Source organism: Periplaneta americana, chromosome 6 (genome assembly GCF_040183065.1).
Source record: "Periplaneta americana isolate PAMFEO1 chromosome 6, P.americana_PAMFEO1_priV1, whole genome shotgun sequence".
NCBI lineage: Eukaryota > Metazoa > Arthropoda > Insecta > Blattodea > Blattidae > Periplaneta > Periplaneta americana.
In genome coordinates, this window is record NC_091122.1 from 26417992 (window position 1) to 26444391 (window position 26400).

The window sequence follows — 26400 nt, forward strand, 5'->3', positions numbered from 1 at the left end:
TTACTTGGTTCAGGTTTTTTCCGGGGTTTTCCCTCAACCCATTAAGAGAAAATAACTTTCGACCCTGAACCCTGGACTCATTTCGCCGGCATTATAACCTTCATCTCGCTCAGACCCTCGATAACCATAGCAGTTGATAAAACGTCGTAAAAAAAACAAGTAAAACAAAGATATGGACATTTTGACGAAGTGAAGCATTTGAAATGTGGATATGGAGAAGAATGAAGCGTGTGAAATGAACAGACAGAATAAGAAACTGTCCACACCTGTGGAGTAACGGTCAGCGCGTCTGGCCGCGAAACCAGGTGGCCAGGGTTCGAATCCCGGCCGGGGCAAGTTACCTGGTTGAGGTTTTTTCCGGGGTTTTCCCTCAACCCAATACGAGCAAATGCCGGGTAACTTTCGGTGCTGGACCCCGGACTCATTTCACCGGCATTATCACCTTCTTTTCATTCAGACGCTAAATAACCTAGATGTTGATACATAGTCGTAAAATAACCCAATAAAAAGTAATAAGAAACGAAGCTGTGCTAGAAAGAGTGGTGAAGAAAGAATGATGCTGAAACTGATCAGGAAGAGAAAAAGGAATTTGTTGGGTCACTGACTGAGAAGAAACTGCCTACTGAAGGATGCACTGGAAGGAATGGTGAACGGGAGAAGAGTTCGTGGTAGAAGAAGTTATCAGATGATAGACGGCATTAAGATATATGGATCATATGAGGAGACAAAGATGACGGCAGAAAAGAGGGAAGATTGGAGAATGCTGGGTTTGCAGTGAAGTACCTGTCCTTGGGCTGAAAACTGTGAGTGAGTGAGAATATTTGGAATCATGACGAAAATAATGGAGAAGTGGTTGAATTTATTTATTTATTTATTTATTTATTTATTTATTTATTTATTTATTTATTTATTTATTTATTTATTTATTTATTTATTTATTTATTTATTTATTTATTTATTTATTTATTCATTCTGGTGTAGTTAAGGCCATCAGGCCTTCTCTTCCACAACACCAGGAATACAAATACAATAATGGAAATAAACAGAAAAAAATACACTATATACAAAATAGAGCTACACAAAAAATAAAGAGAGAGAGAAAAAACACTATAAACAAAGTAAAGCCACACAAAAATATACACAGGTTGCAGTCACACAAACTTTAAATGCGTGATTAAGTATCATAATTAATTGTATCCTAACTAATTAACTAACATAAACAAGAAACTTGCAATTTTAATGTAGATTAAAAAAGAAAAAGAAAAAAAGAACACAAATCAATACTTCTAGCAATACCTAAAAACATTAACTAAAAGAAAATTTTCTAATTTAATTTTGAATTGTGATAAAGTCCGGCAGTCCCTGACGTCTTTAGGTAACGAATTCCAGAGGCCAGATATTTAAATGAGAATGGGAAGAAAAAAATTGCTTGAAGCAACTGTATTTTCGGTACCAATTTCACAGGATTCGCCGGTGCTTGAAGACCTGTCTCACTGGTAGAGAAGCTGCTACAGCTGGCCACATAGTAACGGTTGGCAGGCATTTTCCATTATGAATAACGCAGGAATTCCTTTAAAACTATCCGTGGCAATTGTTTAGGCACTGCCGTGTAGCGTGGCGTATACACACAAGGGGCAAACATTTTATAACAAGGAAGGTGAGAATAGAGAGCGGGAGCAAATCTTATATGCAAGAAAGGGATTCTATTTGAGCAGCCATCCCGTGTGTATGTGTGTGTATCCCCCCGTCCGCCCCTGCCGCCCGCAGGGTGGGCAACCACCCCAACACACTTGTTATAATTTGCGCGCTATAGCCATGTTAGCTCGACCAGCTTACCACACTACCACAGCACCCTAATGGCTTTCTAAGTGGGAATAATTAATGAACTAGCAATGACCCTAGGAGCACCAGGGCCCTGTGGCGGCCACACTTTGACCCAAAGCCCTTCCTCTCTCTCTTACTGACCGGTCGACTTGTAAGTTACCTCCCCCCACCCCGCCCGCAGCGGAGAGAAGGGATTAGATGGGGCCCTCCTGTCTTGACCTGGCCTTCTGAACCGACCACGCGGTCACTAATCTCTCGACGCCTGTTCGACCGTCGTCGCCGTCACCTCTGTCCACACCGGCAAATTGAACCGCTTCCAACTGTGACGTCGGCCTCTTTGACGGAACTGAATATCTCGGTAATCGGCAACAGGAATAAGTTTTTAGTTGAATTAAAAATCTTGGAACGTCTAGCTGCTTAAATGACCGTATAGATGGCTGTGCCAGATATTACAAAAGAAACAGATGATACCAGCGCCAGACTGCACATTCTATTTTAATAGATTTCTGATTAACTTATTTCGAGTTCTTCAGATCTTCCCGAAGCTCGAGATCAGAAGAAGCATTACTTAATATTTTAGAACTTGGCGAAAAATTATATGTCATTTCAATTTTCCTTTGAATCTGCCAGTTCGGAGTGTTACGACCGTACATTACATGAGAAGCCAGAAAGAAATGAAGTTTTAGACGACAAAAATAGGTTCAATTTGTTTCTAGGGTTTGCCGCTAGGTTCGTCTCTATCCGTAGGTACTAGAGCATCCAATAGACCAGCGTTTCTCGAACTATGGTCCACAGACCACCTGTGGTCCTCGAGGTCTGCCCTTGTGGTCCTTCAAAAAAGACAGAAGAAAAAATAAAATTCAAACGAATTGCGTATCACACTATAGCTGAAAATCTCAGAGTTTGGAAATGACACATGGCAATCGCCTTTCACATTTTCTCCCAGTACTGACATTTTATTAAATTTGTTTACCCTACCCGTCTATTGACTTCCCACTCTACTCTCAGCAACAAAAGAGGGTTTAAAGCACTATGAAGGTGGTGTTTCTCGCTATCTTTTCCTTGCACATCTGGCGCCGTGCCTGTAACCCAGCCAGGGACCACTCGAATTCATAACAGAGGACCAAAGTACCGAACCTTTTCATGTATTTATGACTTTCTTAATAGTCTGCACATTCAAATGGTCACGTACTGTACGTCGTACACCAATAATAGAACATGCAAAATTGCATCTTTACTTGTTGAAAATCGGGTATATTTCTGCATTAATTTTTTTATTTCTGTTTTTACACATGACGATATAAGAAATTTTCTTCTATTAACATTAACTTAATTATTTAATACTAATATAAAATTAATTGAATTAAATTAATGTAATTAATTATTTCTACATTAAAATGTAAGTATACTGGTATTAAAATATGCTACATAAATGATAAATTTGCTTTCGAAGGGAACAAGAGTAAGGTGGTCCGCGGAACTGTTCTTAGAAAAGTGGTCCGCACTTCGGAAAAGTTTGAGAAACGCTGCAATAGACGTCTCTACTAAAGTGAAGCCATTGCTGCCGTTTCCTGAAATATTTACAGTCTTTTCGCGTGTAAGGACTGTATTTGATGACTTACTAATTGAAAAAAACGCAAGGATTTTTTGTAGCGGAAATTTGAATTGAGTTGCCATGGAAATGCTTACGTTATATCAGATAAAATGATAATGTGAACGAGTCTATTTATGTACACAAGAGGAGTCTGTGTATATACATAACCAACTTGGAAGAGTTTATTATTATCATCCCTGAGAGGTTGCAGTAAACAGTTTTCTTTAAGTGGTAACTTTAATTCTTTATCTCTCTATATCCATTTCCATAACTTCATTGTAGATTATGTATGTGTCCTTGTACAAGTAACAACAGTCTCTCTTCAATCCTGTATACAGAAGTTCTGAGTTCGTATTCTGGAGTATCTACCACTGTGTGCAATGGAGTCCTTCAACTCATCAACTGTCATAGGTTTACTAGCCTACAGAACACTCTTTCCTTCATATAGCCCTACAACCAATAATCTGCTGGGTTAATGTCTGGCGATCTTGCAGGCCAACTTATAGGAAAGTGTCTATTGATAACACGACCACCAGAACAATCAGAAACAAACCCAATGCCATGATAATGGAAAATAATTCTATTTATTGTTTATGAAACTAGTGATAGCATTTTTGTAATTACTTAATCAGTAAGATATAGGGTGATTCACGAGGATTTACCGTCCCTTACGGAGCTTATTTCCGAAGACATTCTGAGCAAGAAATGTCATATAAACATTCGTCCTAATCTCAATATTTTCAGAACTACACTAATTTAAAATTGTTTGTAAAATACTATTATTCTTGAGTTTTAAGGGTAAATGAATATTACAGATTAAGAATGAACTATTCAGGAGTATCATTTCTTTAATTAGCTAGTATTCTGAAGCTAAAAATGTGTTGTGAATTCCATAGTTGCTTCGTACAGTTTTTTTTTAGATTTTTAACTTCAAATTTACATTTTCTTACGCATTTATCATAAAAATTGTTACAAATCACGCCACTCTTGTAAATTCTTTAAGACTGTACATCAAGACTGTAAACTGTAAAGAATCAAGTTCCTAGAGTCGTATGATTTGTAACAATTTTTCTGATACGTGCGTAAGGATGATGCCATTTTTATTTAAAAATTAAAAAATAAAATCTGTACAAAACTACTAACAACATATTTTTAGCTTCAGAACACTAGCCAATTAAAGAAATGATACTTCTGAATAGTTCGTTCTCTATTTGTAATATTTTTTACCCTTAAAACTAAAGAAAAAAGGGATTTTACTGACAACTTCAAATTAATGTAACTTTGAAAATATTGAGATTAGGACAAATGTTTATATGACATTTTTTGCTCAGAATATCTTCGGAAATAAGACCCTTAAGGGACGGTAATTTCTTGTGAATCACCCTGTATATTTTCATATGCTCTTTCTGTAATAATTTGGCAACAAAAATTATATTAGATATTTCGCTGTATCTGAATACGATACATTCTGTCCTTGTACTTGAAAACTTGCGTTCGTCTACATTTGGATGAAAATTATTTTGGTACTTGATTTTTCTCTGAATCAAAATACTTGGAACATCTAGCTGTTCAGACGACTGCGAAGATCGCTGTACCATCCTATAGTAAAAAGAAGGCTTTTTAGCACAGTCTATACCAACGCCGCCACCCTTCTAGAACTTCATGTAATAACGTATTCTATTTTAATAAATTTCTGATTAACTTCTTCAGATCTTCCCGGGTCTTCGGATCGCGTAATGCATTATTTAATATTTTGAAACTTGGAGAAAAATTGCATGTCATTTCATAGCAACCGTTGCTTACAGTATATTGACGTAATAAAGAGAGTAATTTAAAGCTAAATCTAGTTATTTATGACTATCAATACTGTTGTATTGGCATTCAGTACCATGCGCTCATGATTATAGAGGAGGCCAAACCATTCAGTTGAACAAACATGGCTGCCGATTGTACATGTAAAGAAATTCAAATACAGTGCTCTTGTGCGACTCTGGTTGTGTGACAGTGAACTAAATAGTGTCTCTAGGCAACAACAAAAGCCCCTGGTTCGTATAATGATAATGAAGGCAAGATTACGGTTGCCTGATTCTAATGAATGAATATTGTTACAAGTAATGTGTCATCGAAATAAAAAACTGAATATACTGTGTTTACAAAGTATTCAGTATGTAACAAATTTAAATTTTTATCGATTTATATCGACTTTGGGCAAGCATTATATAACATTATTTCATTTATTATATATATATATATATATATATATATATATATAATTTGAACTGGTAATGGAAATTACGGGAAAACGGCTGAACGGATTTTAATAAATGACCCCTCATTTTGAAGCTTGGAACTCAAAGTTTTCCAGAAAAATAATAGTTTTGAGTGAAATGTCAATTTTTCAACATAAGTTTCCTATTTTCCAGAATCCATCTGTTGTTAAGTTTTGAGAACTAGCTAAATTAGCTAATTGTATTTCAGAATAAAACAAAACACACACTACAGGAAACAATATTACACGAAGGCCATGATCTGCAAGAATGCTGACATATTTAGAGCTCAAATTAAATTGGTTATTAAAAACTTAACTTACTAAAATAATTTACAGGTTCGATTCTGTGGTGTGTAATTTTCTGGGTACAGCTGGGTATTGGATATTAAAAACTACAAAAGTTGAGGTGGTTTGATGACATTATTACCATTAGAAATGAAATATTATTGTAGTTAATGCCATGATGTGACTATTTTCATTAATTATACATATTAATGATATGAAAGTTAAACGTTTTGGGGTTATATAAGTAGATGTAGAGAATAACTTAAATTAGATTTTGATTTCTATATTTTACTGAGTGGCGGCTATATAGTATATATATATATATATATATATATATATATATATATATATATATATATATAGTATATGTTACAGAAAGCTATAAAACTTACATAAGATAATAATATTATTAAAAAATCAAATATTTTTATAGTTATTAATCAAGTGGGGTTGGGTCTTTTTAATATATTTAATGGCGGTGTGGTGTAGATATTTATATGCGTGGTTCTCTTCAGTATTGGCTCGAGAGATAGTATCTTTCATTATTATGGAAGCAAATAACTTTCAAAATGTCTGGTATTCTTCATTGAAAATAAATCTGAAAAATGTTTATTTGAACGTCTAATGAACTTAGTTTGCAGCATTTGCTGCACAAGCCACTAGTGTGCTATATTTTCATCATATTTATCAATTTTATAGTGAAAGAAAGTGTAACAACACGCATTACATTTCAATATGATGTCCTTTTAATAATAATAATAATAATAATAATAATAATAATAATAATATATTAAACATTAGCTCAGTCTTATGAAGAACACATTTACCGTAAAGGCATAAAATTCTATGCCTCGCTGTCCAGCATTTGAAGAAAATGTTTCGGTTATAGAAACAAATAAAATCAGGAAGTTCTCCCATGGCAATACATATCCTGCAGTTCCTAAAATTTACACGAACGTATAAAGCAAACCAATATGGAGAATTCCCTTCAGATTCATAATAATATTGAATAAATCAAGGCAGAAATTCATAAAAAGTTGAAACTGACATTGAACTCAATTGTTTTTGACAAACAAGCTCGTCGCCATAACAACTGAAAGCTTAAATTTTTTCTCGCTGCTATTTATACTCGCTTTAACATCTCTGGTCATATCGCGAGTTAATCTTTTGGGTGAAATCCGAAGGCCTGTATACTATTGTTGAGACTGTTTCTATTGTTGTGAACTAGATGGCGACTGTATAAATGTATTACTGATTTGTTATGAATATGATTTCGGTGATGAATAAAGCCGGTGATATTCAGGGATGCTGTGTCCTGAATTTCCTGGCATTTGCCTTACGGTTGAGGGAAAACACTGAAAAACCTCAACCAGGAAATTCAACCCGACCGGGAGTCAAACCTGGGCCCTTTGCGTAAGAGACCAGCATGCTGATCCCTACACCATAGAGGTGGTCCAAAAAACTTACATTAAAACTTATAATTTTATTATTACTGTAAAGAGAGTTTGTCCGAATTTTCAAGACTATTTAAAAATTAGCTGAGATTATGAACAATATTTAAACTGTTCTATACGTTAAACATACCTATATTCGCTTATATTTATTTAAACCTTTTGCTCCCTGCCAAAGAAGCAAATGTAAGATTAAAATACTGGAGGATACTGTCGATATGAAAGAAAACTATCAAAATTGTATTATATTGTATTGTATTTATTGCTACATACTATAATGTAATAGTACATTACGATACAAAGTTTGGAAGTGTTTTATACAAAATCGAGGAAAAGTGTGAAAAACGAGCAGAAAGACTTTTTCAATTTCCGAGATTTTGTATTCCATTTCACAAACGAGTAATGTACAACATTTTTTGCAGGATCATATTTTTAAAATCGCAAATACAATATGTTTTACATTGAAAATTTGAAGCAATATTATTCCAAAGCATTCGCAAAACTGCACTGTAATGGCAACTAAGTAACAATAAGTGCACTGTAATGGATCTATTTCAGTATAGTTTTATGTTATGAAGAATCGTTTCCCTAGCAACAACTTATTTAGATCGTGGAAAATTTAAAATGTTTTATTAATTCAGACCACTGGATAATTATGGTTTAATTTTATTGATTTCGTGCTAATATACATGTGTGACGAAATATGTGTAGCAAGACTGGAGTATCAATTTCTCATACTGGTGGTGCTTTTAAAATTAACGACAAATTGATTACGAAATAATAGCGATCATATGTTTCGCAGAATTCAGCGACGAAGGCTGGTCAATGTATTTGTGTAGTAGCAGAATGGATTCTAAGAACTGACTGTCGTAGACAGCACAAAAAAAAATGACTGTCACATCTCAGCTTCAGTGGGCTTTGACTCACCAGGAGATTCCCAGCCTTCGTTCAAGATTATTCTGTGCCAGTGAAGTCAACGCCTGCTGTAATCGATTATTGAAAATATTACCATTCGTTTCGTGTAGCGATATTTTTATGTACAGATACGGAAATAAAAGTTGGAAGCTCGTTTATTGTAGAAGTTTAGCTTACAACACGCTGCGCATGTGCAGAAAACAAGAGCCCCTGTATATATGCTATTTGTGAGCAGTCGTGCGAAATGTTGCCTACATACGAGTGGACGCCCATCAAGACTAGCTCCAAATTTTAATTTTATTCCGTATCCATACATATTATGATTTAAAATTTAAAATTTGAAATTTACAGTATCTAAAATGAAAATACTTTCTTAAGTTTTTAGACATTTCGCAATAATTCAATATTTTTATCATGTGAAGTACGATTTTACTGTTCACAATTCATTTTCTTTAACTGTTATGTAAAAGACATCACTCTGCTCGTTTTTTTAAACTTTTCCTCGATTTTCTAATGCACTTCACAAGCGTGTATTGTGCAACATTTTTTGTTCGATCATATTTTTAAAATTGTAAATACAGTAATATATTTTGCATCTTGATTACACAACTTTTAACACTATATCACTTCGGAATATGTATTATATATCTTTCTCTCGTTAAATTCTATCGTACCTGGTTAACATGTTTCGGTATGTTATCGACTTTCTTCAGAACTGGCTGTTGCTGGTCTTGGCGTCTTTTGTTTTGTTTCCTATGGGGGTGTGTTTGTGTAGTGTAATGTGGAGTCAAAGAGTGTGTCAGAAACTAAACACACTAGAACAATACGAAATATACAGACACACAAAAACACATCCAAATTAAATTCTCAACACACAACTCAATTTCAGAACACATACACACTCTTTGACTCCACATTACACTACACAAACACACCCCCACAGGAAACAAAACAAAAGGCGCCAAGCCAGTTCTGAAGAAGGTCGATAACACACCGAAACATGTTAACCAGGTATGTTAGACTTTAACACGAGAGAGACATATAATACATATTCTGAAGAAATATATTTTGCATTGAAAATTTAGAACAATATTATTCCAAAGCCTTCTCAAAACTGCACTGTAATGGTAACTAAGTAATAATAAGTGCATTGTAATGGGTCTATTTCAGTATAGTTTTATGTTATGAAGAATGGTTACCACAGCAACAAGTTTCTGAGTGGGAATACTCACTTTTAAGGCCTAACAGCAATAGCTGTAAATACAACAAAAGAAAGACACGATTGTGCAAAAACATATCTGAAGTCAAGGCATGGATACAAACGTCACAAGAAGAGACTTAAATATCATCTTATGTTAGATATTTGTTCGTTTTCAAGATATTAAAATGTTTTTTTCGCTCTCCTATAAAATTTAATATTATGACATACGAAATTGTTGTTCAACACCATTTAATAGTCATTCACTGTGCACTCAGCAAAAAAGATAAACTACTTCTCTCTGTAACCTTAGATTTGTGATGTGTTGAGCTGTTTTGGCAGATGAAATCTTCTCTTTCTTAATGTTTGTTCATACGACTTAAATTTATGCTAATTTTTTCTGTCAGATTACAGGTTATTAATAAAATTATGCCAGTATTTATGCACTTTTGATCTCGCCTCTGAGGAAATAGTCAAAGAACTTAGAAATTTTGTTTGTGCAGTCTCGGTTTTACGTTTTTATTTTCTGTTCAACATCTAGTTCTTCGCTCAGTAGACAATGTCAGGAATGAAATTGTATTCTTTTATATAATTTTAATCATGAAGGATATTAGATAAAATTTACAATTACAGTAATGATTTTCTCTTGGCTGCTTGGGACACTTCTGTGAGTTTTAAAACTTTTACAATTTTCATTCAAAATTTATGAATTTTAAACTACGTACATAAACATGCCTACAATACTATCATCTGTACAAAATCTGGTGTCATTAGGGCTAATAGTTTTGAAATGATATTTTTTAAATTTATTTTATATTGACGTCACATTAAATGGTTCCTTGCGTCATAATTTTCACAATTTTTAAATTCATGTTAGCTCAAAAGCTTGAAAATAGTCATGGGAACATAAATTAATTAGCTTTTTGAGCTTGGTCTAAATAGAGAGCCACAATAAATTTTTGAATCGATTTTCTTAATTTTTCACCAAGTTGCCAAAAATTTATTTTCGATCGTGTGAAAAACTTAAATAAGAAATGTCTATTTTCCATCCCAAATATACAGTTAAAATTAACTTGTATTTCAGATTAAAGTATTTTTGTTGTTAAAATGTATTGTACTTAGTCTAAAAAGTTTTAATATTTTTTTTACAAAATAGTTAAATATTTTAGACTTTATCTCAAAATAAATCCTTAAAAGAAAGTTCTGTAGTTTCTTCTGCACCCTGCATTTGATCTTGTTCTTACAACCTTTAAGTTGAATTGTCATTAGAATGATTTCGAGCGTGTGAACAGAGAGAGACAAAAGGATTTTCCTTATCGGCAACCATAAAACATATGAATCCAGTAGGCCTTGATTTCAAAGTTCTTTGTCATGACACACTCTGGTGTTAACACTCCAACCAAAAAAAAAAAAAAAAAAGAGAGAGAGAAATATATTTCTTTATAACAGCAAAAAGTTACGGATTTTATAATTCTCTTAGCCTATTGCGTCACCGAAATGTTCCTATAGTAACAAAAGACAAGTGAAGAAGCTTTTGCGAAACACTCGACATGGAAAGTTATTTTTTCCTTTCGTCTGGCATCACTGTAACGATTAAAGCACGACCGTACGCCATGAGCCGTGAAGACAGATGTGTAACGCATAAGTCTGTTGCTTAGCAACGCCAATAATACTACTACTAAAAGTCAATAAGGTCTAATATCGCATGCAAGATCCATTAAATTATGTGAGGAGGAGGGGGTAATAAACCATGTCGTTCACTCCACCACTCATTTCGTAGAAAACGAGATTCTTATCTTGTGAAATTAAAAAAATGTACAAGTTTCGGTCCCGGCAGCATGCGATCCATATGTTGAGTAACACGCAACCTCCTAAGTGAACCAAACCGTATAAAAAGGCAGTCTGACTGTTTTGAGAATGAAGAGAGTTCAGCTATGATAATAATTATATAACTAAGTTATGATATAAATTCTCCTAGGACCAAACAAAGGGGATGAAAATGGCTTTTTTTGTCTCTAGTTTGAACGATTTGATAGTATGTTTTTTTTTTTAATTCGATGTGTATGTTGGAAGTAAAACTTTTTAATTAGTGTTTGATTTGAGTTTTTAAAAGTTATTATTATAGCACCGAGGTATATTGTGTTCGCAGACAATTGCCACGGTAATTCGTGAGAAAAGCAGGTACGACTCGCTCCGCCTGAACTTACCGCCGTCCTCCAAGCTCACGTGTTGTACGGGTTCCATACCCAGCAGTGATTCCTTACTCACGAAACTCTCCGCTTGTGAGGAAACCCCCCCCCCCCCAATCCCCTTCCGCCCGTCTCGCGTAGGACAACCGAGCAAATTTACGTGTTTGATTTTGCAGTGACACAAGAATTAAACAGCTGTATGTTCCGCTAAACCTTTTGAGATTCGGGTCAAACGTCTAACTACTAACGTATTCTTTCCCTGTTATTAAATACACGTGTTTTAGAAAAACATCCGTGCGTTTAATAACAGGAAAAGGGTGGTTTAAAATTTATAAACCTGGCTATGATCATAGGGCATGCTGGTTGTAGGTACACAAACTTTAATTCTTCTGGAATGTATAGCATTAAAACTTTGGTGACGAGATTATTCTGAATTCAGTTGACCTAGGTCAAGCTCTGTCAGTTGATGTGTTCTTAAAACCACGAGAATTTAGTGTATAATTGCGACATTTTAATCAACAAATTAATTATAAAATAATTTCGCATCATTGATTTTTAGTTGGTTATCTAACGACGCTGTATCGGCTACTGGGTTATTTGATGTCGATTGAATTGGTGACAGCGAGATGAGACCGAGGATTTGCCATAGATTACCTGACATTCGCTTTATGGTTAGGGAAAAAGCCCAAGCGGGTAATGGGCCCAAGCGAAAATCGAACCAAAGCCCGAGCGCAACTCCAGATCAGCAGCCAAACGCGCTACCTCCTGAGCTACGCCGGTGACGACTATGTATATTGTGTAACTATCAATCTTTCACCAACCCTTGTTAAATATTTAACATGTCGTTAAGGCAGTTTAACAGTAAACTTAACGGAAGAGATGTTTCATCAACTGTTGTTACTGCTAACATCATGTTAAACCCACTGCTAAATTAACATACTCCCGCAGTTAAATCCTTAAAGTCCTGTAACAGCGTGAATCATGGCTGCCAGAGAACATACGTTACAAGCTGCATTATTATATCGAGATATATTTGCAGTGAAAACAATTAGCTGCAATCACTACTTCAGCATTTTTAATTATTAAGAATAGATATGTACATAAATACTAAAATGATTCATATTAATATTAGCACTGCATCCATAGTAAAGAGGAGATATGTGTTTATTAACTTAAGATTTTCTGTGATTATTATTTCGTAATAATACTCAGATATAACTGCAGATTTTCAAAACGATATTTCTTTATTTCACTGATTTAATAGTTCACATGTATATTTTTCTCCGTTCCATTACTCTTTCATCGTATGATGACGCAGAATATCTGCATGGAAATATCATATGTACTTCGGTACATTAAAATAATATATATGATATGCGTAAATCACTTCGTGTTTTAAGACAGCGCTTATTCCGTCGGATCCCGGCCAACTAGTCACTCATAACGAGTGCACCTCAGCACATGTGTGGACTTCAGTCCTACGTTCATAGATATCTATGACGTAGTGCAGAGGGCGGCCACTAGAGGGAACCCAAGAGTTGGAACTTAATCTGAGACGATTCTGTCCGGCGCCGGGATGGGTATCCGGGTGTGGCTTAGTGGATAAAGCATCAGCAAGTAGAGCTGAAAACCCGGGTTCAAATCTCGGCGCCGGAGAGAATTTTTCTCCGTTCCATTACTCTTTCATCGTAGTTCACATGTAATTATGACCAATGACGTGTGAAGATATGTTAGTTATATAAGATATGAAAATAATGTTAACGCTTATCATTGTAGTATTCAGCGTCACAATTATTTTCATTTTCTATTGGTTCTATTTGACCCTCGATAATTGAAAGAATCTTCGTACAAATATCAACTTTGAGAGTGAAAGTACCACCGTCGGTTTTCAAATGTTCCACTGTATCTTGTGCATGACCCGTCTAAGCATTTCTTTTAATATTTTCATAACATTGATTTGTTTCATAGTTTGCGTTTTCACAGCCAAATGGCGATTGAAAATATTGGGTTAAAGAGACCCATGCTTGTTCCTTTTTCCTAATGAAAGTTCCATCACTATGTACGTTTGAGTTCAATTACATTAATATAATTGCTAGATCTACTAAAATAATTATATTTCTCATATGAGGTAAAATTACTGCTCTTTACACTTTCCTTTTCTCGATTTCCGTTGTAATTATGTTAGTCTCCAATACTTCCATAATGTAAAAAATACAATTCTCCCCTAAAACAATTGACTACACCAACTAAAGACACATTCAGTAAACTTTCATACAATCACTGCTTCTTTGATTCCTGTTACATTACATTACATAAATGGTTGATGAAACACTATTACACTAACAGGATGTTTAATTTTTAACAACACGTTAGTTAACATGTTGTTAGCGTTATTTTAACGAAGTTTGGCGAAACTGGGCCTAAGATTTACAGTATCATGTGACTCCAGCACGCCAGTTTCTTTGATATGACGTCACAGTATACTGGGTGTTCAGTTCAAAGTGTGTCATGGCTCGCTGTATGCCGTCATGTGGCTAGCCGATGAGCCTAGAGAATTCAATCTTCCTACACTTCCGCAGAGGTGTATAACCTATGAGGCAGAGAAGTTGCCTAGCAAGTACGGCGTTCATTCTGAAGAGTACGTACCGATACGTACGGTAACGCCGGTAGTGGCAGGAATGTGAACTGTTTGGAAATACGTACTGTCGGGATATGGGGAGAGGGTTAAGAGGATTACTTACGTATTTGTTGACATTAACTTCGACGGTCAACATGGACACGGAGCATTTGATTTGTGTTGTGGAATGTTACCGTACGCAACCGATGATAACAAATACCCTGCGTACGACTTTCCGGCGCAAAACACAGTTCGAAAGAGGTTATGGTAGCACACAGACCGTACAGACCGCCATCTGTTGCTACGACGTTCAAGTTATACCGTACACGTTCTCAAGTACAGATTGAAGAACGCCTTAAATAATAAGCAACTTCTCTAACATATAAGCTGAAACTCGCTTCAAATCGGTGACCCAACAACAGTGACGTCATGACACACTTTGATATGACGTCACAGTATACTATACTCCAACAGCAGTTACCAGATTCAGACGAGGTAGAAATGTTCTGCTCTTCATATATGAGACGCTCAGCGCATAAATGGCCTAACCCACAAAATTATATTTTCACTTTATCTCTTTGTAACAGTGAGCGAAATATGATACACAAACCTAGGACTTTTGCTGAAATCTCATGGGAAAACTGGGAATGAGGATTATGCCGTTTTGCACTTTGAAAAGAACAAATGAGAAGCTCTTTAAAGCAATAAAATCAATATGCAAATTTCGTTGATTGGGCCATTTGTGCGCTGAGCGCTTCTTATATTGCTAACAACTTCTTCGACATCCGATGTGGAAGACACCAATGTCCTCGATTAGAATATAATTTTAAATTAGAAATTAAAGTGTTTTGTGCGAGATCGTGCGTATTTGCTTGGTTTCCGCACAAAACCAATCCGCGGAAAGTCTAAAATTCCATATTCAGTATTCCCAACTAACACACATAACAATTTCCCTCTTCTTACCGCTTAAGTGACATATTGATTTTACTGCTTTAGGCTTTTAACATATTATTTTTAGAGACGTTCAATATAGTAATAATCATAAATTGGAAACTTACCACTGCAATTTCACCTAAATTGCACTGTTAATTATTGTTTTTAAATATTTGCAAAAATTAAGTAAACTCTACAACTCCACTAAAGTTACTGCATTCGTGATGCAAGTAGTCTAACATTAAGGGAGCCGTGAAAAAATCAACAAGATTCCAGACTGGGGGGGGGGGGGAAAGACAGACGTATATCACGGCCTGCTGGAATATAGCAAACACAGAAAACATTTTAAAGCAACAATGTTGAAGATAGATATTTTTGTTTTGCAAATTTGCCGTCATTGAATAGAAACCAAGATGGAGATTTCATTGCAATAGTTAGAAATTCCTCTTCCAGGTATGTAATAAACGATCTTCGCACAAAATAATGTACGATACACGAGCGGTATGTTTTCTTTCAATTCTCGGAAATTAAAAAAGCTGAACTACGTTTCGCTTTTTCAAACTTTTCCTCGAACATGAAAACTTCAACATACCGCTCTTGTAACGCATATTTTTATTAAACGTCTCATCAATAGACGTTTTGAACTGTCTAGCATTTCTATTTTTTTTATACTTGTATAATACATTTCGCACAACTTGCGTTGCAACTTTCCAGATGTTGTAATGGACCAAACCTCTCATGTCTTGGACAATCGAACAACAAAAATATTTGCTCAATGATCTCGCACTTATTTCAATGAAGATATTTAACTTCGATTTTTCTTCAAGATAATTGATAAATTGTTTAATATCTCGGCGAAAGTTCTAGTGTAAATAATGTTAATATTATTGCCTTTTCTTGTAGCAGCTCTATCTCGATTCACTGCAGTTTAGTGATTGATTTATTTCTCATCGTATCTTCACCATTACAAACAAATGACGCATCTTTTGATCATTAATTTTATTATAGTTTACGTAACTTAGATTACTAAACATATTTATAGACATAAGACAACATTATAATATTATGTAAGCGGAAATACTGCAGTACATTATATGCCTAGTGTGTAAGTGTTAGTTTTAAATTTACTGATGTAACTGAATTTGTTATTGGAGTAAGCGGTCTGATCAAAAGTTACGACAGAAAAGTAATTTAATATCTTCGTCATATATTTTCTTAAAGATTGTAATATATTGCAGTTCCCTCTGTTGCATAGTAACGTGTGACGTTACAATATAAATCTTATATACGTGTTTCATATGTTATTTTTTGTACGACAGCATTTATTAATAAAGAAATAACATCGGATTTGTAATGATGGGTAGTTTGATATCATGGTCTATGAAGAAAGAAGTTGCTATGACAACAATGATGTATTAAATATTATAGCATAGCAAATCGTTTCATAATGTTAACTTTATGTCACAAGTTATGCCGTCATCAGACATCGGATTCTAGGGCAAATGCCTATTTTGTTTCTTTAGGAGAAAAGTAAAAATAATTATTAATATTTGTGTTTCATGGAAATTGAAACGTATTCAAAGAGTTTTATAGTGCCCTAAAATGCCCTAAAACGGTTATTAGAGCCTAATTTGTTAATATTCGCCTAAAAATGCCTAACTCACTGTAAAGTTTCGCATTTTACTCTTACTTTTTATAATTTATACATGCATTCACTGCGAAATTTAAGGCATTTAAAAAGTGGAAAGTTTGCTTCACACCGGCCATGAAACCATTGATAAAGGAAACAAAATGTTTTGAATCTCACGACACTCGCAATAGATTTCACCGAATTTAACATGTTTGGAGGCATAAATGCCGACAAAGAACCAACCTTAGTTTTGAAGCAGACAACAATCACAACATGTGCTGCTACTGATTCAGAGATATACTATACTATAAAAATGACTGTTTTCGGTCTGAAACCGATTAGCTGTACTGCCCTTCAGAGTGTCATAAAATCACAATTTCTGGTGGTGTACTGTGCAGATAATTATAATAAAGTCTGAGCATGGAACTGAATTTCAATAACTTAAAATGAGTAATCTTGATATCAATAATCATTATTTCATTAGTTTCAATATATTAAATTTGTGCAGCTCTGTTTATAAATATAATATAGTATTCTTTTTTAATGTTTAAACATACTTTTTGTGCGTATTTTAGTGTATAACTAAAAATTTCAGTGAAAGAAATAAGTATGATACCTTGATGTGCCTAAAATGCCTATTTTCATTAAAATAGAGCCTAATTTTACAAATTTTGAGCTTATTTTAGGCGCCTAAAACTGCAATTTTTAGTGCCTAAAAATCCGATGTCTAGCCGTCATAATAACAGTCATGACGTTTTAGTTGTCATGGAAATATTTTACGACTCTGATACAATAATATGGCATATTATGTACGATTTTCACTAACGATGAAGACTGCTTATAATTCTGAGCTATTTATATATCAAGTACGCAAAATAAGGCTTTAGCGGACGAATTCAGTGTTTTTGGACGAGTTCGCCAAAGGTTTTGCGTACGTGGTGCATACAATAGTTTTTACTAAAAGCTCTATAAATTATATGAAATAAAATATAGTAAAAATATAATATAAATATAAATATAAAAGCATAGACAGTCAATTGTCATATTCTCACCGCCGTCTGATAAACATAATGAAACAATGTTGGCATATTAAAAATCTGTTAAAGGTTGCCATGACGACTTTAGCGCCTAGACCGCTAAAGTTCAATTTTTCGGATTGATAACAGTCCGAAAAGCAGCTACCTATTTTAGAGAGACTTATTAGAACTTAAATATCTGATAAAAGTATAAAAAAAGATTACTAAAATATTTTTTATAATTCACTTTTTACTTTAAATTAAATTTTCCAAAATTTTGAGAATTTTCACACATATTATTTCATAACTCCACAACCAATAGAGATAGAATTCTGAAATTTTGTACAGTGATCACATGTTGCCACATTAATAGCAATTGTAATTGTTTCCCTTCTTTAAAATTTAATATCTATGTTTACATATGTATAATAATTTTTTTGGGAATATACTGAGTCCGTAAGGGCTACCGTCAATGAGGGGCATTTTAATTATATTATTATTAACATGCATTTATGCAAAAAGTAGACTACAATAATGCCCATATCTTTGAAAATATAAAAATTAGGTCACAAAACATTATGGAAATTTTAATATATTTTATATAGGACAAATACAAAATTAAGTGTATAAAAGTAAACAACTCAACATGTTTGAGAGTAGTCTACTTTTCATAAATAAGTGTTTGTTACATGCAGGAAAAATATTAAAGATGTCAGAGAGACCTTAACAATGTTATGGTTACAAATGATGTAACTGCAGAATTTTTGTGTGTGTGTGTGTGTGTTTTTTTTTTTTTTGTTTTTCTTTTTGTACTTTGATAAACTGGTTTGAAAAATATTATTAGTAATTTTTTTATACTTTTATCAGATATTTAAGTTCTAATAAGTCTTGTTGTGGTACCTTGTAATTTTTGTCCAATTGAGGATCGTTTTTGCAAAACTTGTAACTGCAAAATTTGCAAAATTGAGATTTTGATGGATTCGTTAACATAAGGCAGGCCTCTACATGGTGTTAAAGGCGTCTTAGTAAAATTTGATTTTTCTCTTCATTGTAGTGTGTCAAAGTGTGATCGTTTTTCCAAAACTTGCTTTCTGCTATAAGTAAGAGTTACAGCAAAATTTTGCTTACTACAGTGTTTTGTCTCTCCTGTAAAATTTAGTTTTTTTCAGTTAGCAAGTTTTGCAAAAACGGTCCTCAATTGTGAGTTCAATTTCTTAGAAAATTTTAGAAAATTTAGAGCCTGCATTTTCTGATAATATTTGTGGTCGTTCACGTACATATACCCTGCCGCCTGAAGTCAAGGGCTGCCGAACATTGAAATCTTTCAAATCCAAGTTAGAAAATTATCTTATGACGAGTTGCCAATCTAACTTACTATTATGACAAGTGTTGTATTGCATGTTTCCACGTATTCACATTTTTTTTATGTTCTAGTGATATTTAACTTATTTTATATTTTTGTTTTCATATTTTCCGATAATGGTATATCTATAATGTGATAAGTTGAGCTATATATAATCATAATTTTCCTTACTGTGTGTACTTAAAAATATTGTATTCATTGTATGCTTTGTACTGCACTATTTTATTACTACTATTAGTATTATTATTACTATTAGGCCTGTTATTATTATTTTATTATTATTTATTATTATTATTATTATTATCATTATTATTGTCATTACTGTTCTTATTTATTATTATTATTATTATTATTATTATTATTATTATTATTATCAATAATTGTCTTATTTTTTATACTTTGTAGGCCTCATTTATTTTTGACCTGCTGTTCACATTTTATTATGCTTTTTTCTTTCCTTCTCTATGTTATATACTATGTCTGATTTCTTCTTACTTGTTTACATTTTTTTATTATTATCATCTTATTCAGTTTTGTGTGTACTTTGTAAATTTGTAGTGTTTCTGTAACGCAGTTTTTACTCCTGGTTGAATGTTAGAGAAGGCCGTATGGCCTTAACTCTGCCAGGTTAAATAAATAATCATTATTATTATTATTATTATTATTATTATTATTATTATTATTATTATTATTATTATTATAAATGTAATGTTAGCGTCAACTCTTTTAGTAGCGGAAGTAAGTAGGATATCTTTTTGTGTCGAAATTCTTTGATGGACGCGTTAAAGAATCGAAAGTTGCAGGAACGCAGCCCCACGCGTATTGATATCAGCGAAACACACTTGACAGAGGGAACTTGCAACTTATCTAAACCGTGACTTAGTTGCGGACAGACTTACCGCAATGACTGATTCAATTATATCCTCTCCCGGAAGAAGTACGACGTGAAGCCTATCTTGGCTGTAACATTGTAGTGATGTTTGTAGGAAAAGACACGGGTATCCCACCGTTCGCCCGAGGCGACGCGGCGGACAACATGACAGAGGAGCGGATAGCGCACATCCTGAGTGAGGCGAGCCAGATGATGAAGACTCAGGTGGAGGACAGCCATAGCAACGACAGCAAGTCTCCCAACCAAGGACAGGTGAGAACCACCCATGGTCTGGAAGAAAGAATTTCTTGTTGAAGTTTTATCCCTTGAAAACAGAATCGATTACTTTAAGAATTGATTACGTTATACAGGGTGTTTCCGAGGTGGTGTTGCAAACTTTCAGGGATGATGGCGAAGGGCACATGTATCAATTTGAGATAAGGAACCATGGTCCGGAAATGACCGAGTCGAAATTATAAGCAAAAATAGTTGTGTGGAAATGGAATTGTAATTTGGCACCACGTGCCCTTCTTCCCTTAACTTTTGGAACAGTCGTGGAAAAATGATATGGGCCGGATGTCTCCTACGTGGGTACTAGGCCCGATACAATCTGTGAGCTGCATTACATGAGGTTTAAGGAGATGCGCTACTGAAATTTCTAAAATCCACAATTTTTTAGCTAGAGAGTTGAAATTTTTACTGAATATGAATATCAACATCATAATCACACATTGTAAATTTCAATCTTTTCTCATAGATACTTTTAAAAAATTAAACTTATTTTTTTTTTAATTTTCATAGTGAAAATCCTATTTCTAAAGAAATTGTTATTTTTTATGTAATTTTTTCTTAAAGGTAACACCGCATATTGTGCAATGGAGCACTGCTAATGTCGTATTCTAATTTGTTCATTTGTAGAAAAAACAATATAAAATTTCTTCAATGTTCAAACAGTGAATAAAAAATAATACTGCTTTACGTATAATTCTCTAGCAATAAAACTTTGCTGAATACAGCCAATGAAATGCTTCATTTCACAACAGAGATATTAATGAATAAGCATGCTAAGTTTCATCACTCCAACTTAAACCATTGAGAAATAAAATGAATACTTGTTGTTGAAAACATATAAAATTTCTTTTTTGACATTATTAAATTTAAAGTTTTGGTTACACAACTATTACATTAATACAACTTCTACCAATTATATAAAAGTATACTTATAATTAAGATATTGAGATAAAATTTTCATGAAACCGTACTACATTTTTAGTGCGAAAATAAAAAATGATAAAATTAGTCAAAATTCGACTATTTTCAGTAGCGCATCACCTTAAGCATAGTCTAGTATATACAGTCACGAAGCTCAATACGTAGGAAATATGCATCCATAGATAGTTGCTCACCACTAGGATCGCTAATATCGCCTCATTACAGACAATACGGAATAGTACCAGCACAGTCTATTGTTCCTAGCACACTCACAACTCAAGCTTCGTGACTGTATATACTAGACTGTGGTTAAAGCAGAAAAATGAGCATAAAATGAATATTCAAACATTATCTTTGCTAAAAAAAATTAATTAATATCGTAACATCTTGTCTTCTGAAACTATAATTGATTCTTGTAGATTTGTAGCGCTAAGAATGACTTTCTTAAAGATAGTTGATAGCTCACAAGAAAACGAAGAACTAATGGATTATTATTTTTCTAATCAAAATCTATTTTTACATACCTGTCTGTGACACAGCTTCACATATCGATAGAAAAAGGATGAATATCCAAAGATAATAATTGTTTAAAAACAAAAGCAAAGGAACAAACGTGCTCAAAGATAGTCTATGTCCAGAAAAACAAATGAATAGGATTGAATTTCTCGCAATCAGAAACTATTCTAGCAGACATGTGACGCAAATCGCTACATTGTTACGTAAAAATAAACATAGGTCGTTTTAATACTCTAAAAGTTTATGAAAATAATGAACAGTTACATTTCTCGACATCGGAATAGAAATTTTGTAGAATAGCCATATTTCAACTTTTACGTCGTAAGAAGCGAACGTAAGTAACTTCATAAATTTGGAATTATGCGTGTGTGTGTCATGAGATATGTCTTAAGAAATAAAGACTCCATATTTGGAAAGAAGTTACAAATAATTCATCTGAAAATTGAGGTTAAAACCGTACAGTTTACTTCATAGTAAAGTAGAATTAAAAATAACTGTTCCTCGAGATAGAAATGCTTTGTAATATGAAAAATGTTAAAGCAAAATAATTAAATGTGTTTTTAAACCAGATGTAAATTATGAAATGGAAAATGATTCTCATTCAGAATTTGTCTCTAATATGTTTCCTACGATAAAAAGGGGGTACCATATAAATAAATATAGTGTAAATTCGTAAGCTACTGCTATAAATTCCTTGAGATTTTTGGAATATGCAGCGCAATGTTCTTTTTCAGTGTCCGTCTCCTCTGGGTAAAGACGGTTCTCAGAACCGCCGACTGAAGAAATACGAAAACGATGACATTCCTCAGGAGAAGGTAGTACGGATCTACCAAGAAGAGCTAGCCAAGCTGATGGGGAGGCGCATGGAAGACACCATGAGGGGGCCCCGTGAACACTTCCCGAGGTGAGACCCACACGCCCGTAGAATTCCGGCTCTGTTCTTTTGCTTCGAATAAGAAATGACAATTCTAATGAGCAGTGTTGCCACTGAAATGTACCAGATTTCTCTGAAAATTGTACCAATTTGTACAGGTGTCTTCACGAGAAAATTGGGTTGGTACAAATTTAGTATATTATAGAAAAAAATCTGTACAATCTGGTGTTTAGGCCTACACATTGCGACAAATACCATATTGCGAATACCATATTGCAGAAGAAAAAACAAATGACTAGATATAGTGAAATATTTAATACAATACACAGAATTACAGACGAATGTCGTCATAATAACCAGTCCGGGACTGTTTTTTACAGCAGAGGTAGTTATTGTACAGTAGTAATATATGTCAACAATGGCCAATGGGTCAAGAGGTGAATGAAAGAAATTAACCTGCTAGTTTCTAATTATATTAATTACATTCTCTGTTAATGTGTTGGTGAGCTATAAATTTGATTGTTTTGATTTGATTGTTTTCATACTAAAAAATTAAAAGAAAGTATATATTGTACCAAATGATTTAAAATTGTACCAAAAAAGTAGTTGTATGTATCGGGGTACACATCACTTAAAATTGTACCAGATCCGTACAATTGTACCAGAAGTGGCAACACTGCTAATGAGCCACAAACTAAACATACACAGTCTGTTCACTTCGGAGCTTCGGGTGTCTTCCGCATGGCGCTAGTTGCTAATATGGCGCAAACTGAAATGTAAATAATTGTCACAGATGGAGTTTTGTCGTGTTCTAATTTCAGAAACGTTATCGTATCTCAATACTTTGACTAGTTTTCTTATTTCATTTATTGGCTTTTTTGAGGCTGTTAAATTGTATTGCTGCATTTGAATGATGGAATTGTTGGACTTTCCGATCGAGTGAAAGTTTTAATGGGAGGCTGAAGACCGAAGTGACCAAAACTGATAGGTTTCTATTTAATTATTTTTATCTTGGAAACTACTCAATCAATAATGGCCAAATTTTCCAGTTATTTTTGTCTTGCATATACTACTTGAATTTAGTACAGATTGAATGCATTGTTTAGCTATATTGATGAGTTCTTTGAAATTACTTTTTTTATTTACCTTTTCTCAAAACCTATCATAGACAGAAGTGCGAATATTTTTTTCACACATATTAGGAGCCATATGTTACAATATGAACAATAAAGAATAATTAATATGTGGGAAACCTTTGAGGACCTAAAAGAAAAGCAGAACATTCATGTAAATATATAGTAAATTTCGCTTCGTTTTCTAATTACAGATATTTGTTAGTTTATGCATGTTTGCTTGTTAGGTACAACTTTATTTTTAATCTACAACTTTGTTTACAAAGCCAAGTTTATAGATAGAGCTCAAAATGGCCACCATGAGTTCTAATACAGGCTTCTAAGTCGCATCATGAATTGGCTTACTCTTTCCCATAATCCAGGTGTCTGTTGTATCTGCCGACAACCTTTTTCAATACGCTGGAATGTTGTCAATAGGTCTTGAATACACAATTGCTTTTTAAATATCCCCATAATAAAAATTCATATTGTTTTCTGTTGTCAAAAAGGAGTAGATTCTCTTGTTTACCTGACTGAGAAACGAACAGGTCCGGGTTCGAAAGTTACCTGGTTGGGTTTTTATCCGAGGTTTTCCCTCGACCAATTGAAGCAGAATTACGGCGTTGAACCTCGGACTCATTTCGCTATTATTTATTCAAACGTAATTATCACCATTACCATAGTCCGAGTTAAGTTCACGGCGCAGCGTGCTGTATTTGTACGAGAGCGCGACCGTTCGGCGACAAATATTCACAGAACAGGAGTGGTAAGCCTCAGGCTGCGATGAAAGTCACAATTAAAATTAAATATAACGTAAGCGTTAACTTAAAAATATAAACGTTACGGTAAAATCAAGAAGTCATACTATCATTCACGATGGGAACATACACAACCGCAAAGATACTTGGTAACCATGGAAACATAACAACGACGTCATTTCTTTATATTCTGTCGTATACTTTAGCGATCCACAATAGGGCCTCTCCTCCGTAAAAAAAAATGTTCACACATGAAATATTTTTTTAAATTTATCACCCGATTATCCTCCGCGATTAGCCTGCCACCTATACAATAATTATCGTGCCGCAAAACGTGCCATAGTAGGAAACCATGGAATTGTGGAGAAAATCTGAGAAAAACAGATAGGTGTACTTCCATGAAAATCTTTCCTACTTCTTCTCCTAATGCCACGCATATTGACGTGTAACCATTTTCGTCTCTGCCTTCTTTTTGGCGAATATGATTAAGAATCCTCTTCTGAGGTTGGGACACCCATTACGTCGGATTCTTTTAAGCCCATATGATAGCATGACATGAGTATGGACGTAGGCAGGATGGATGAAGATTAAGGTGATAGTACCTGAACTCGTATAACTGCTTGTGTGCAACGTCACAGTTCGCGGAGAGGAGGAAAAGAGATAGCAAAAGATTGTATAATGTGCGAGAAAAAGTATGTCTAAACTCTCACCTTACATTCATACAAACAGTGTCCAGAACATTGGAATGAAGTGAACCAGATATCTTCATGTTTTTACAATTGTTGTTAGAGGAGAAAAATTCGCTCTGGCGCCGGAGATCGTACCCGGGTCCTTGGTCCTACGCACCAAGCGCACTAATCACTGAGCTACGCCGAAGTTCAATCCACATCACCGAATCGAATCCCCCTCCTCTAGTGTTTTTTTTTTTTTCCTATGCGGCCTGACTCCAAGTTCGACATATAAGTTGACATGTTATATTAAGTCAACTGCCATTAGATCTAGTGTTGTGGCTTGAACTTCGGCGTAGCTCAGTGGTTAGAGCACTTAGTGCGGATTCGATCCCCGGCGCCGGAGCGAATTTTTCTCCTCTAACAACAATTGTTGCCATAACAGATAAATCGGTCAGGGTGGCGTAGTCGATATAGCGCTGGCCTTCTATTCTCGATGTTGCGGGTTTGATCCCGGCCCAGTTCGATGGGATTTAAGTGTGTTTAAATGTGACAGGCTCATGTCCGTAGATTTACTGACATGTAAAAGAAGTCCTGCGGGACAAAATTCCGGCACACTGCGACGCTGATATAAACCTCTGCATTGCGAGCGTCGTTAAATAAACCATAATTTATTATTATAACAGATAAATTCTGTAGGACCAAAATATTAACCTTTACGCAGATATCTTCTGTTTTACTTTTTAATATTGTAATGCCCACGAAGGAGAAAAGTCATTTAAAACTCAATTGTCAATCAACGACAAACATAATGAAACACCTGTAATGGCGAATTGAACCCAGGGTCCAGCGCCGAAAGTTACCCAGCATTTGCTTTTAATGGGTTGAGGGAAAATCCCAGAAAACTTCAACCAGGCAACTTGTCTCAACCAGAACTCGATCCTGGGCTCGCTAGTTTTGCAGTCAGACAACACCAAAGCGGTAGACTCAATAGAAAAACTTCTAAAATTATATTCTACAGCGTCATGTGAAAGTAAATGTGGAATTATAAATTTCACGATTACGCCATCTCGTAAGCTAAGGCTAGTCCATCCCCCTCGATTGC

The 26400-nt window shown here is 34.4% G+C and overlaps 1 protein-coding gene across 1 annotated transcript in view; it reads left to right on the top strand.

Annotated features, from left to right (window-relative positions):
• The window catches only part of ct (homeobox protein, cut), a 693629-nt gene that overhangs the window by 632727 nt on the left and 34502 nt on the right, over positions 1-26400 (top strand). The window contains exons 9-10 of the mRNA XM_069829769.1: positions 20259-20428; positions 22618-22787. Coding sequence (XP_069685870.1) covers positions 20259-20428; positions 22618-22787 — 340 coding nt within the window. The remainder of the gene's footprint in view (positions 1-20258; positions 20429-22617; positions 22788-26400) is intronic.